Here is a 15,084-nt window from a genome sequence, read left to right on the forward strand (position 1 = left end):
AAAAAGGTTTTTGGGACTACTTGTGAGATTTAATGACTCAGGAAGCCTAGGTCAGAACAGTAATTTTAATTTTACTCTATAATGTACTGAATGTTTGTGAGTCCCTAGCAAGACAACATGTAAGTATTGGGGTTATTATTATTTTTCATGGTTGGTTTTTCATGGTTGCCCAATTCTGATGTACAAACATGAATTGTGAAAAGTAGCTTTATTTGTCTTTTTTCTACAGCCCTTCCTTTTTTCTTTCTTTTTTTAAAAAAGAAAATTACATGGGCATAGGGTCTTAAAAACCCTCTATTATTGCCATGGATTTAAACACAAACACACACAAAAATCACACGCTCCCCTGTGTAGAATTGGCAGTCTAAAAGAAGGAGCTACAGGACTGGAATGAAGGATTAATTTTCCTCATTCCAATATATTTAATGATGTCAAACTGGGTAGGATCAGCATGTGCTTATGCTACAAAAAACAAAAGCTGAAAGTTAGAGATCAAAACATGCAATAAATAAACCCTCAAATCTGAGCTCTGAGTGCCATTAAAAAAAGGTATAATATCGTGCCCTAAATAGAGGCTTGTGAATGCAAAGCTATGCCTATGTTTTAATTTTGAAATAAGAGCTTGATGCGTTTAACTGAACCTTTGTTCATCCATCTGAATTTTTCAAATTGCTGCTGCTTCAAAAACAGATTTTGCAAGCTGGGCGCCTGCCTTAAAGCTGTCAATGTTCCTCTTTCCCAGCCTCAACATACAGTGCCCGACATCTTCATCTGGATGCTTAGCAACAATAAAAGAATCGCCTATACAAGAATCCCAGCCAAAGACGTGCTGTATTCCCCGGTGAAGGAGCAGCGGGGCAAACATTGCGGGAAGATTAAAACCCATTTTTTGAAAGTAAGGCTGAAAAGAAATAAAATAATCTTAATCCTCACTAAGTTTTATAGCAGTTGCATCCAATCTTTTGGGCATCAGGGACTGGTTCCATGGAGAAAGATATTTTCATGGACAGGAAATGCCTACATCCCACAGATCAGGGGTGAAATGGTTCCAGTTCAGACCGGATTGCCCAATCCGGTAGCGATGGCGGCGGGTGGTTCGGGGAACCGGTAGCAAAAATCCCTGCCCGCCCCCATTGCCCAGCTGAGCAGCACGATCATCGGAGGTTGTTTTTTTACTTTTAAAAGCATTTTTTCTACAACCTCTTTGGCCGAAAAAATGATTTTAAAAGGTGCTTTTCCCTCCAAAAAACTTTATAAATCTACTATAGGCATCGTGGCAAGTTAATAGTGGCAGATTTTCTCCTCTCCTCTCTATCTAAACATCTCTCCTATTATTCAGATTGATATTCTCCACTATTTTTAGACTGATCTATTGATCTATCTTTCCACAGTACAGATTGTATTTTGCCATTGTTTTCTTCTATACTCCTTTTTTAAATTCTGGCCTGGCTACAGCCATAGGATATCCTGATAGACTCCCTTCCAAGTACTATCCCAGCTGGACCCTGCTTAGCTTCTTATGATCAACAGAAGTCATCTAGATGATGCCACCAGTGGAGTATTATGAAAAGAAATATGGTTAGAAATATCATTGGGGATTTGATATTTTAACTTTTTTCCTTTAGTTGCCAGGAAAAAGGCCTCCAGGTTGGAATGTCCATGGAAAAGTTGACACTTATCTCTGGCTTGGCTCTAGTAACTATGCCCATGCTATTTTCGAAAACTTACCAGTTGGATATGAAACAGAAGCACCAATGGCAGAAAGTACAGGATCCCATCTTACTTCCTACCCTGCCAATCTGATCTACAAAAGTGAGACACACTTTGTATTTGGGTACTAGCAAATTATCTAATGTATATGTTATTGTTATTGCTTTTAACTTTATGCACTTCTTTGAAACTTTAAAGGGCATAATTAAAATGTGAAAATTATCCTCGGTTTTTGCAGAAGATAAAACCTAGATCAGGGATCAGCAACCTGCGGCTCTGGAACCGCATGTGGCTCTTTCATCCCTCTGCTGCGGCTCCCTGTCACCAGTCGGCACCGCAATTTTGAGAGGAGCTTCCAGTTGGGTGGGTGGGGGCGGGAAGCAGGGCATGCCAGGAAGAGACTCTATGGCAAGAGGCGGGTTTTCAGGTCAGCCCACAATTGATAGGGTTAGGACTGGTAGAGGAAAAAAGACGCCACGCTAGGAGGAGACTCTATGGTGGGGGAACCGGACTTCCGGTCAGCTCCAGAATTAAACAGGGGGCTTCTGGTTAGGACCTTTGTGGTTCTTTGAATGTTTAACGTTGCCAACCCCTGACCTAGATCATTGGTTTCAAAGAAAATTGATTGAATTTTCCTGATTATATGTGATACTCAACAAGAACATACTTACCTTAGATGGAATCATTTTTGATAAAGAAAATTAAACAGAAGCCATACATTGGATTATATGACTACATAAATCCCTTCTATTAGAAAGCAAGGACTAGTAAAATCCTGACCAATTGCCTCATCCATTTTGTTATAAAGTATCTGACATGAATTTACTCATCTAATCAGGGACAAATAAGGGCTCAATTTAATTTTCCGCATGTATGAGGGGTTGGGACTTTGGGCATTTCATCCTCATAGCAAAAATATCCTGAGAGTTAATTGTGCAACCATGTACATTTTCTTAAATACATAAATTAAACCCACCCTGCTTAAACGAGGGCATTTTGAAGCACAACTAAGCCTGACTAGGTGGCTCAGTGGCCAAGACACTGAGCTTGTCGATCAGAAAGGTCAGCAGTTTGGCGGTTTGAATCCCTAATACAGGTCTCCTGCATGAGCAGGGGGTTGGACTAGATGACCTCCAAGGCAGTGGTGAAATCCAAATTTTTTTACAATCGGTTCTGTGGGTCTGGCTTGGTGGGCGGAGCTTGGTGGGAGTGGCAGAGGAAGGATACTGAAAAATCTCCATTCTCATTCCACTCCAGGGGAAGGATACTGCAAAATTCCCATTCCCACTCCACTCTGAGGCCAGCCAGAGGTGGTATTTACCGGTTCTCCAAACTATTCAAAATTTCCGCTACCGGTTCTCCAGAACCTGTCAGAACCTGCTGGATTTCACCCCTGCTCCAAGGCCCCTTCCAACTCTTGTTACTGTTACATCTTGAAATAACCATGTAAATGTTCTCATGGTCAGCCCAAGAAGTACTGAAAAACTAGATGCAGAGAATTGTATACTGCTCATATGTTGGTGGGGAAGGAGTGAAAGAAAAAGCCCAAAGTATACAATTTTGATTATACAAAATATACAACTTGAACTGGATTTTTTTCCTCTGGGGAAAAACAAGGAAGAACTAGGCTATTTTCCAGATAGTGTTGATCCCACCATGAATCAGTTAGAAGAAAAACAATACAATCTGTTCCATGTTCTTTTATAGTCCCTTCTCCTACTACCATGTTTCTATCATGCTCCTGGTCATCCCCAAACGAGATGCATAACTCTCTCCATTACCTGCTTGCAGCCAAGAATATTTTTCAACTGAGAGCTCACATGTATCAAGCAAGAGGATTAATCGCAGCTGACAGCAGCGGCCTCTCGGATCCTTTTGCTAAAGTGACTTTTGTTTCCCACTGCCAGACCACAAAGGTAAGGGAAAATGGGGATAATTAATGTTGTTAGAGCAGTGTGTCTCAACCTAGGGCATGGGTGTGAAAATCAAAGCTGGATTTGGCCCACAGGGTGCTTAGATATGGCCCGCTGGGCCACCCTGGAAACAGCGAAGGACTGGCCTGCATTGCCTCTGCCAGCAAAAATGGAGCTCCCAAGCTCCGTTTTTGCTGGCAGAGGGTTGCAGGAGGCCATCGTAGGTGAATACAGAGCTCGAGAGGCCGTTTTTGCTGGCAGTGTGCTCGGGCCACCACAGACGTCCCCAAAATGAGTGACATTGAGCTGGCCATGCCCACCCAAACAAAAAACCCTTGATGCTGCCCTCAATGGATGTTCTGACTAGGCTTCCCCAGCAGCACGAAGCCGAGTCCTTGTCCCGATAAACCCCTTTTATTTAATTTACAGCGAATTCCTCTCCAGCAAAGTCTCTCTTCTCCCACAGTCTTTCAAGATAGTTCACAATTACTGACCTTTATTAGGGTTGGAGAGTGGCCAGGCCGATATCTTTCAGACTCTGCAATACTTGGCAAGAATGCAGTAATGAACTAATTGTCTCCTGCAAACTCCACTCCCCTTTTGCTCCTCTTTTATTCCCTCTGGGAAGGGCCATTCATCATCCACCTATGGCCTTACTCCCAAGTCGACCCTTGTTCTTTAGCTGTTGCCTTCGTCTGACAACTCTGCGCATGCGCATACTGGGAACAGGCTCCGGCTGTTCGTCTGCCTCACTGATGTCTGACTCCAAAGGCAGCTGATAACTGGCATATGGCGCTGGCCCCCTCTCTGCCTTTGACGCAGAGCCCACATCAGAGCCTTCCCCAGACTCCAGGACTGGCCCATGTTCCTCTCTAGTCTCCTCACTGTCCGAATCTGCTGCCAGGTCCACTGTACACTGGCGGGCCACAACAATAGAATCGAGTTTGACACCCCTGACCTAGGGGATTGTAAAATGTGTGGATTTCAACTCCCAGAATTCATCAGATAACATTGCTGGCTGGGGAATTCTGGGAGTTGAAGTCCACACATCTTAAAATTCCAGAGGCTGGGAAACTGACATAGAGGAACAAGGTCGTGGTAAGCTTGATGTTATTAGATAATGCAACCCAGAAGAAATCCTTCTGCAGATGTGAGCAGGTATAGGAAAATGTATTCTGTAAATTGTTGGCTGAATCGATCACCCGCCTCTGTGGTGATTGTGGGTAACATGAAATAAAGATAGTCAGACAGTATAATTTAAAAAAAACCCAAAGACTGAAGAAAAAAGACAATCAACCATCTGTTTTAACCTTTTTAACTTGCTTTGAAAGATATCAGGTAATTGCCAGAATAAACTGCAATATCTTCTTGCAAGCCCCGCTATTGTTAATATGCTATTTTTTTCCATTCTCCCGTAGATCATTCAGCAAACTTTGTCTCCCACTTGGAATCAAATGTTGCTTTTTAATAATATTCAGCTTCATGGTGAAGCCAAGGAAATTGCCGAATTCCCTCCTATAATCATTGTGGAACTCTATGATGATGATGCTGTGGTAAAGATAATTTTCCGATACTTATATACATGTTTTTTTTAAAAAAAAGGCTTAATGTAATGTAATGTTCAATGTAATGAATTGCAGAGGCTTTTTTTAAAAAAAATATTTTTGAAAGCATCACTATGTCAGGCGCAAGGTGCAAATGACACATAGAAGCTGAGGCTGCTCTAGAAAAAAAATATTCTATTTCTATTAATACAGTGAAAGAGCTGAGTAAAACACTGATTTGTTGTCTTTTCTAGGAATCAACAGTGTTGGATCTAATATACTGTATGCTAGGGGGACACGATAGCAGTCTTCCAATATTTGAGGGGCTGCCACAGAGAGGAGGGAGGGGGTCAACCTATTTTCCAAAGCACCAGAAGGCCAGACAAGGAATAATGGATGGAAACTGATCAAGGAGAGATTCAACCTAGAAATGAGGAGAAATTGCGGGAGCTTCATCACTGGAAGCTTTCAAGAAGAGACTGGACTGCCATCTGTCAGAAAGAGGTGTAGGGTCTCCTGCTTGGTGGGGGGGTTGGACTAGATGACCTACATGGTCCCTTCCAACTCTGTAATTCTATTCTATTCTATTCTATTCTATTCTATTCTATTCTATTCTACTCTACTCTACTCTACCCTACCCTACCCTACCCTACCCTACCCTACCCTACCCTACCCTACCCTACCCTACCCTACCCTACCCTATTCTATTCTATTCTATTCTATTCTATTCTATTCTATTCTATTCTATTCTATTCTATTCTATTAAAAAATCCAGAAGGACAAGGAAAAAACCTCAATCAGGCAAATGAAGACTAATCTAACAGGTCAAATAAGAGCCTTGAGAAGTAGATGCTTACCTGGAAACAAAACATCCATATTTTAAAATCCCCAGGCCCCAATTTTACTACAGGTTTGGTGTCCCTATCCAAATCCTCCCAAATTTTATGAAAGGATGATTTCAACCATCTCTCACTGGGCTCTCATAAAAAAGACCCTGAAGTCTCAATAAAGGAGAATATTTGTAGCTCAGGGTTGAAATGAGGGCTCCTTGGTACCCTCTGAGCTTGCTTGTTTTCCTGCAGATGTTTCATTATCCACCATTATCCATCAGTGCATTGATGATGTTACCTAGTTTGGGTAATGAAACATCTGAACAACACAATCGCTTCAATCTGAAGTCTCGTTGGAATTTCTGCAAGATTCCTGGGTTGTTACCTGAGATCTAATAAATTGTTGGCACCACAAGGTACCAGGGGGGGTCCTATGAGTGTTAAGCATCGTACACAATTATTTTAATTTGGGTGATGGGTCCCAGGTGTTCTTTGGGGGAAATGGATGCTTATCTTGCCAAATCTTGAGTTGGTCAACATATAGGATATCAGAATTTAATGAGCTCAGGTGAGCTAATTGCATACTGTACCTTGACTAAGGGAATATTGACATGATGCCCATTCTTGCTTCTGAAATATCACCAAGGGTTTAGTATATTTCATTAAATGACGGCACACTTGTCATTTAATCTGTGTTAATTGATTATGTGCCATCAAATCAGTGTTGTTTCTTAGCAGCCATATGGATAGGGGTTTTCTACATCTATCAGTAGACTTCTGGGCCACTTAGTTGATTGATTGAAGCCATATGGAAGTACTAAGCTAGATAAACAAATTTCTGTGGAATCCAGATATTTAATATTGCTATGCTGCTATCATGCTGCTATGCTGCTATCTGGATCAGCAGAATGTGAACATAAATGGCATTGTGTATTTTTTTTTTCTTTTTAAACATATAGGGAAAATCAGAATATATCGGTGCAACTGTGGCTGCTCCAGTAACTAGGCTGGTGGAGGACAAATATGAGCCCCCAAAACTTAGTTACCATCCTATCTACTGTGGCAGTCTTTCAGGGGGGGATCTTCTGGCTGCATTTGAGCTGCTTCAGGTGAGTTTGGAACAATTTCATTTTTAATAAATGAATTCAATTTTACTCTTGTTTTATTCTGACTTCTAGTGATCACCTAGATAGATCTATATAGTTTCCAGTAAGAATGATGTTTATAGGAAGATGTAGAAAAACATTATAGGAAGATTTTATTTGAATTAAAAGTTGGAGGCAGAAGGATTGTTGATTTGATCAATAGATGATTAGGTTAATTCCAGGGAGAATTGCAGGATTTTTTTTCAGAGTGCTTTTAATAACATCACGGCTGAACAATAACATGTGTTTTTGTACTATAGGTCCCTGATTCTGGCCCAGAAAACCTTCCACCTCTTGATCCTCCAGATGCCAGCCTAATCTATGCAGTCCCAGCCAATATACGACCTGTATTAAGTAAATATAGAGTAGAGGTAAGTTCAGATAAATGAACCGCCTAATGATCCTCTGAGCCCTTGTGTAGTGCATGTAAATGTGCTGAGGCAAAGTGAGTTTGTTCACATCCATTTGTACTTCTGATGCACACCTGTATGGATTTCATTCTTTCCCTGCCAGATGTTTTGCACTTAAAAGACGGAGGGAGGGAGGAGGGGGAGAGAGAGAGATCTCATGATTGTCTCACATTTAAATAGATCCTCGCAATTCATGGTGTGTTGACATTATACTTTGAGATTCTTAGCCAAGAAAGAGAGATCTAAGTTGTGTGCCTCTTCTTCCTCAATGATTCTTTTACTTCTCTTTCTTATTAACTAATGAATTAGTTAATTAACACAATCCGGGGTCAGTTGCTTTATGCTTTATAAGCTGCTCGAAAGAAAAACAGAAGATTGATCTCATGGCTTCATGGTCAACCCAATCACCACCTATCCACAGCCAATCCTCTTTTTACCAACTTTATCTTCTCCTCTCTCCACCTGAAGTGTGAGGATCCAAATTATCACCTCCTCTAAAGGGTTGTTGTATTTAATACATTGATCCCTGAAGCGAGTTCTGTAGAAGTTACATATTATTTCTTTCCCTGCCACAGGTTCTATTCTGGGGTCTTCGGGAATTGAAGAAAGTGCAGTTTCTATCTGTTGATCGTCCCCAAGTCTTCATTGAATGTGCCAGTAAAGGAGTGAAATCCTCTGTGATCCAGAGCTACAAAAAAAACCCTAACTTTACTACCCTGTCAGACCGGTTTGAAGTGGTACATGCATACAAATTTCTGCTAAATATATTCATCTTTGCAATCTTTGCCTTTTGATTAAAAGGATGCAATAGAATTAGATAGAATTTCATAAGAATAATTCAATTGTCTAGCACAATGCAACCCATGGGAGACATGAGCTTCAGGTTTGATTTAGTTCTGAAGGACAGTGGATAACTTTGAACAAATCACTTAGCTTACAGCTTGCCTTACTGTAGTGGAATGCAGTCTGGATTCCCAGGTGGGAGGGGCTGCATTCCAGAGGCCAAAGAGGCAGGGAAGCTTAGATAATTTGGTTGGGAGGAAGAGAGTTAACATGGCTCCTCCCTAGCAATTCTCAGAGCATATGAGCCCCGGTGGCGCAGTGGTTAGAGTGCAGTACTGCAGGCTACTTCTGCTGATCACTGGCTGCCAGCAGTTTGGCAGATCAAATCTCATCAGGCTCAAGGTTGACTCAGCCTTCCATCTTTCCAAGGTTGGTAAAATGAGGACCCAGATTGTTGGGGGCAATATGCTGACTCTGTAAACCGCTTAGAGAGGGCTGCAAAGCACTATGAAGCGGTATATAAGTCTAAGTGCTATTGCTATTACTATATGATGCAAATAGTTGCTTTAGTTTAGCAAGATTTCCCTCTATAGGTGAGGAACAATAAGGGAAATGGCTCAGAAGTAATTCCACTTGTTTATCTTGGCTCATGGGGCCTGACACTTAAAATATGGTTGAAGTAAGAGAATACAATCCGATTGTGAGTTTCATTTCATTTTTAAAATGTCAAATGGCATTAAGTATAACTTTCCTACCTTTTTCAGCTGCCATTCTTGTGGGAGAGCTAATAACCAACAGTTAGAATTACAGTACTGTTCATATCCACGAAATTTTTATCCCTAACGCTGACTGCACAGGAGAGAGGAAATTCTTACCATATTGTTTTAAGAAACTATGTCCAGAAAGAAAATAATGGAAGGTTTAACTTCCCAAACTCCTCTTGCATTGTTTTTTGCTAACTTTAATTGCGCCCTATGTACTTCACATTTCTAGCAGCATCTGGCATATAATTTTAAGAGAAATATTATAGGATTGTTGATTACAGCATTAAGGTTGTAGAAAGTTAGCACCCACCCTTCTCCTAGAAAAATGAAGTATTCTAGGAAATATTAAAAAGAATATTATATTTTCCCTAAAGGAGGAACATGTTTCTAAAGACATAAACACAGAGCCTCAGCTCCCTGCCCCCCCTCCAGCAGATATTTTGGTGCCAACCTATTTACAAGACAAAGACTGGGCCAGTTTAGGACAAAGCCATAATAGGAATTGCCCAAAGCCCCTTCATCACATCATCACCCAGCAAGATTCAACCAGGTTTGGGTCAAGACAACCTACACCTGCATGGCCCCATGGGTGTCTGACAACCAATCAGAATACCTGCTCTTACACAGGAACAGGAAGCTCTAAGGCGGGGACCAAGAGAGGGTATAAATCAATCTCTCCCCCCACTCTCTCTTTAGCTTGTGTAACAAAGAGAGAAAACTTGCTGAATCTGATTTTGTTTGATTGCTTATTTATCAGTCTGTTTCATTTCATTTCTTTTCTACATGTTTAAGAATGTTTTCTTTAAAAAATACTGAGAATTCATGCATATAGTTTGCAAATTTATAATTCGTTTGTGCTTTTTTTTGTTTTTCACATTATCAGATAATATACTTATTTTAGATCTTTGCATAATGTATATATCTTGCTGTGCACTTTATGATTGGTGAAGTTCATTAGAACATTTGGACAAGTATGGCTTTGATGTTTTAATTATCTTAATTTGTATGCAGTTTCAGAAGTGTCAGTTCAATACGCTCCTATTGAAGTGATAATCAAAGAATTTATGTTTCATAAAAAATTAATCAGGTAGACTAATCAAATAAATTGTGTCTAATATAAAAGTCTATCCACCATAGCATGTTATCCAAGTTTGGCAAGAACAAATTATGACAAGTCACTTGCTCCAAGGTTCTTATGAATCAATAAATGGATTTAGACTTCAAACGTGACTTTAATTAAAATGAATAAAAAGGTGAATCTAATAACTGGAATTTATTAGGTGCAAGATCTGAGGCTTGTTGTTTTTAAATCACAAATTGTCTGAAATTAAATGGGATTTTTTACTGAGAAGTTTGTGTAAGGTTGGACTACAACTAAAGTTATTTTTTTTTAAGAAAAACATCTGCAGTTTTTTTAAACCCAATAGATTTTAATCTTTGTGACATTTAATGGGATTGTTCAAAGGACATGTTGGATGGAAATAGATGATGAAAGGTTCTAAAACACCAGTGGCCTTTCTATTGAGTATAAGACATGAAATTTAAAGAAATCCGGCTTCTGTAAAAATTCGGAACACAAATCATCTCAAGTAAATTACAGAAATCCAATCGCCAGAGGATTTTCTTGTAGGATTTGATAGAAAACTCATTTCCAGTTAGAACTAAAATGTGCAGAAAGGAAATGATGAAAAATGCCATTTTGAGAAGATAAGGAAAGATCTGACTGGTTCTTTTATGTTTCTCCATTGTTAGGAATTGCCCGAAAATGAACTTCTGCACCCTCCTCTAAGCATCTGTGTGGTTGACTGGAGAGCCTTTGGCCGTAGCACTCTAGTGGGGACCCACACCATCAACTGTCTTAAGCAGTTTCTGCATAAACTCAAGGAACCTCTTGTTTCCTTAGCTGAAGGAGCTGATATTGTAGAAGTGGACAAAGGTAAGTCATGCCAAAGATCCTGTCAGAATCCACCCTCCTTTCTTCTCATAGAGCTGTGAAGATGCAAGGCCTTGGAGACCAAGCTGCTATTGCAATTAAGTGGAGCTGGTTCAGAGGTGGGTTTCAGCAGGTTCTGTCCAGTTCTGGAGAACCGGTAGCGGAAATTTTGAGTAGTTCGGAGAACTGGTAGTAAAAATTCTGACTGGCCTCACCCCCATCTCTTCTCTGCCTCCCAAGTCCCAGCTGATCAGGAGGAAATGGGGATTTTGCAGTAACCTTCCCCTGGAGTGGGGTGGGAATGGAGATTTTACAGTATCCTTCCCCTGCCATGCCCACCAAGCCACAATCATAGAACCGGTAGTAAAAAAAATTTGAAACCCACCACTGAGTTGGTTGTTTTTATGACATCTATTTTAGCAGGATTTATTGGTTAATATCTCATTGTTAAATTTTCATGTTTGTTTCTTTTATATTGTTGAGCTGAGCAGCATGGAAGGGTAGGTGGTAGTGGCATATAGGTCTGATAAGGGTAATCCTATAGGTTGGGGTGTCAAACTTGAGGCCCATAGGCCGGATCTGTCCTGCGGGCAGCTTAAATCTGTCCTAGAAATATCAAAGGACTGGCCCGTGGTGCCACTGCTGGCCAAAATGGTGACTGTGGGTAGAACTCAATGCCTGACTCAAGAATTCTGAGCATGGCCGGCTCAGGAATTCTGGGAGTTGAAGTCCACAAGTCATAAAGAGGCCATAGTTCCTCACCTCTGGTTTAGAACATTGAACAGATGTTTGTTGGAAGAAATATCCATCTGGTTCAGTTCCAAGCCAGGAGAAAGGCACTGGAAACATGGAGGCTGATTGGAAATTTGGTTTAATAATGAAGCACAACTGCATAGGTTCTGGGCAGCTGACCATATGGAGTTGAGAGTGGGTGACTTTTATACCCTCTCTGGGCTCTGTTTTTGAGCTTCCTGTTCCTGTGCAAGAACAGATATTCTATTGGCTGCTGTAGGGGTTATGTAGGGGTCATAGCTGGCTCTATAGGTTGTCTGAGCTAAGTTTGGTTGAAGTTTGGAGGGTGATGCAATGTCCTTGCTAAATGGTAGAGTGTTAATCCTATTATGTCCTGAAGGGTCATATCTTAATCCCATCATCCCAGAGCTGAAGTTTTTTGTTTTGTAGATAGGCTGGCCCAATCTTTCTCAATTGGCAGAAAATATCTGTTGGGGGCAGGGAGCTGGGGCTCTGAGTTTCTGTCTCTTAATATTTTTATTTCTCTTTTAGGGGAAATACTTTGTCCTGTCTTTTTTTAATATTTCTCAAAATATTTCATTCTTCTAGGAGGGGGGTGGTTTCCCATATGACGTTCCTTGTTTAATTTTATATATTGACTTCTTTCCAGCATCACCTGCTCCAGCTGCTGCTCCAGCACCACCTCACACAAGTCAATTTGAATCACCTCCGTCAGATCACATTTATGTTGACGTGGAACATGGAGAGCCTCATTTAGCCATCCCAAAACCTGAGGCAGAAGTACATGTTCCCCTATCACCCCCGCTGCTACCACCAGCTCCTTCACGGAAACCTTCATTAGCATCTTCCTCTAGACCTTCAAAAGATGGAAAACTAAAAGTACGTAACATCCAATTTAGAGCTTTTTGCATTTTCCACTAGACAATGCATACCCTTCTATATGATGAAACAAGGTGCAAAAAATATACCAAGCTCAAAAACACATACAGGTAGTCCTCGACGTATGACCGCAATTGAGCCCAGCATTTATGTTGCTAAGCTATGGTGGCACAGTGATTAGAGTGCAGTACTGCAGGCTACTTCTGCTGCCTGCCGGCTGCCGGCTGCCTGCAATTTGGCAGTTCAAATCAGGCTCAAGGTTGATTCAGCCTTCCGTCCTTCCAAGGTGGGTAAAATGAGGACCGAGATTGTTTGGGGCAATAGGCTGACTCTGTAAATCGCTTAGAGAGGGCTGTAAAAGCACTATGAAGCGGTATATAAGTCTAAGTGCTATTGCTATTGCCAAGTGAAACAGTTGTTAGGGGATTTTGCCCCGTTTGATGACCTCTTTTGCCATAGCTGTTAAGTGAAGCACTGCAGTCAGGGATGGGTTCTACTTACCTTTACTACCGGTTTGCAATGGGATCGTGCGCGAGAATGAAGTGAGCATGCGCAGATCGCCGATGATGACATCCAGGGTGGTGGGTGGAGCCTCCCCGCCGGTTTTACTACCGGTTCTTGCGAACTGGTCCAAACCAGGGGCAACCCACCACTGAGTGCAGTTGTTAAGTTAATAACACAGTTGTTAATTGTTTGATGAGAACATGACAGAAGAAAAGTAAATGTATACAGACAATCTATGTAATTACAAGTAGTCCTTGATCACAATTGAGCCCCAAATTTTTGTTGTTAAGTGAAACATTTGTTAAGTGACTTTTGCCCCATTTCATGACCTTTTTTTTTACTTCAATTGTTAAGTGAATCATCACAGTTGATAAGTTAGTAACCTAGTTGTTAAGTGAAACTGACTTTCCCATTGACTTTGCTGGTCAGAAGGTCGCAAAAGGGGATCACATGACCTTGGGACACAGCAATGGTCATAAATATGAACCAGTTGCCAAGCACCCGAATTTTGGTCTCATGATCATAGGGATGCCGCAAAAGTCGTAACTGTGAAAACCGGTCATAATTCACTTTTTTCAGTTCCTTTGTATGGTCAGTTCCTTGTAACTTTGTATGGTCACTAAAGGAACTGTTGTAAATCAAGGACTACCTGTATATACAAAACCTCTAAGGGGGTATGGCAGTGGCCTCACTACTGGATGTCCAATTGGAACCAGAGAACACACGTCGTGGACAATCTTTCACAATCAGTTTAATAGTTTGCATATCAGTACCACAATCGCAACAAGGGAAATCTTTCCATCCCCACTGATACAGGGCAGAGGCACTTCTTCACACCGTATCGCATCCTGACAGAACAGTAAATCAGTGAAAAGACTGGCGTTCAGAAGTTGTGGGTGCTCTAACCATGGTGGTTTTTAAAGAAGAGCTTGGACAACCATTTGTCTGAAATGGTGTAGTGTTTCCTGCCTGAGCTGGGGGTTGGACTAGAAGACCACCAAGGTCCTTTCCAACTCTGTTATTCTGTTAATCTCGGCCTCAGGGTCTTTTATTCTCCTGATATCTTTTACCCTCAAGGGACTTGACATAATTTTCCAAAGAGTATACTCCTTTCAGGCCTTGTCAAGGAACCTGTGTTTCCTTGGAGTCAGCCTGACTAGGTGGCTCAGTGGCTAAGACACTGAGTTTGTCGATCAGAAAGGTCGGCAGTTTGGCGGTTCGAATCCCTAGTACAGGTCTCCTGTGTGAGCAGGGGGCTGGACCCGATGACCTCCAACGTCCCTTCCAACTCTGTTACTGTTGCATCCGTAGCTTTCTGTAAGCTACACATGCTCCCCAGGCTGTGCTAAACGGGTGGTTATGACCAGATGCAGCCATACTGCCCTTTTGGGCCTCGTGGCCATGACAAACAGAAATGCATAAAATCTAATAGACTGTATCTATATGACTATGGTACCATAATGTCACATTATAATACCCGAAAGGCTATGGATCATGAAGCTATTCCTTATAGCTTGTTCCTTATAGGAACATAAAGTAGGGTGAGTAACCATGCTGAAAATTGTTATATAATCTAATGCTATAGCTCAACATAGGCCTGATTTGAAAAAAACAGAAAGAGCACAAAAGAAAAATGTGTGTGCATGTGTGTGTATAAAATTAATCTCATCTTTACTATTTTTATAAATAACTCAAAATGTTGAACACAGCTAATATTTCTTCATGCTCCTGTTTTCCTCACTAAAACAGCCCTATGAGGTAAATTGAGCTGAGAGAGCCCAAAGTCACCTAGCTGCTTCAATGACTGAGGCGGGATTAGAACTGATAATCTCCTAGTGATTGGTCCAAAGTTACCCGGCGAGCTTTCATTCCTGAGGTGGGACTAGAACTCACTTTCTCCTAGTTTTTAGCCTGGT

General features: G+C 41.2%; 1 protein-coding gene across 1 annotated transcript in view; it reads left to right on the forward strand.

The window, feature by feature from the left end:
* Positions 1-15,084, forward strand: part of FER1L6 (fer-1 like family member 6) — a 129,054-nt gene that overhangs the window by 62,530 nt on the left and 51,440 nt on the right. Inside the window, exons 18-26 of the mRNA XM_087890886.1 lie at positions 743-895; positions 1,626-1,812; positions 3,502-3,626; positions 5,042-5,176; positions 6,957-7,106; positions 7,403-7,513; positions 8,128-8,289; positions 10,852-11,035; positions 12,435-12,664. Coding sequence (XP_087747012.1) covers positions 743-895; positions 1,626-1,812; positions 3,502-3,626; positions 5,042-5,176; positions 6,957-7,106; positions 7,403-7,513; positions 8,128-8,289; positions 10,852-11,035; positions 12,435-12,664 — 1,437 coding nt within the window. The remainder of the gene's footprint in view (positions 1-742; positions 896-1,625; positions 1,813-3,501; positions 3,627-5,041; positions 5,177-6,956; positions 7,107-7,402; positions 7,514-8,127; positions 8,290-10,851; positions 11,036-12,434; positions 12,665-15,084) is intronic.

Source organism: Pantherophis guttatus, chromosome 3 (genome assembly GCF_059756535.1).
Source record: "Pantherophis guttatus breed Tessera chromosome 3, ASM5975653v1, whole genome shotgun sequence".
NCBI lineage: Eukaryota > Metazoa > Chordata > Lepidosauria > Squamata > Colubridae > Pantherophis > Pantherophis guttatus.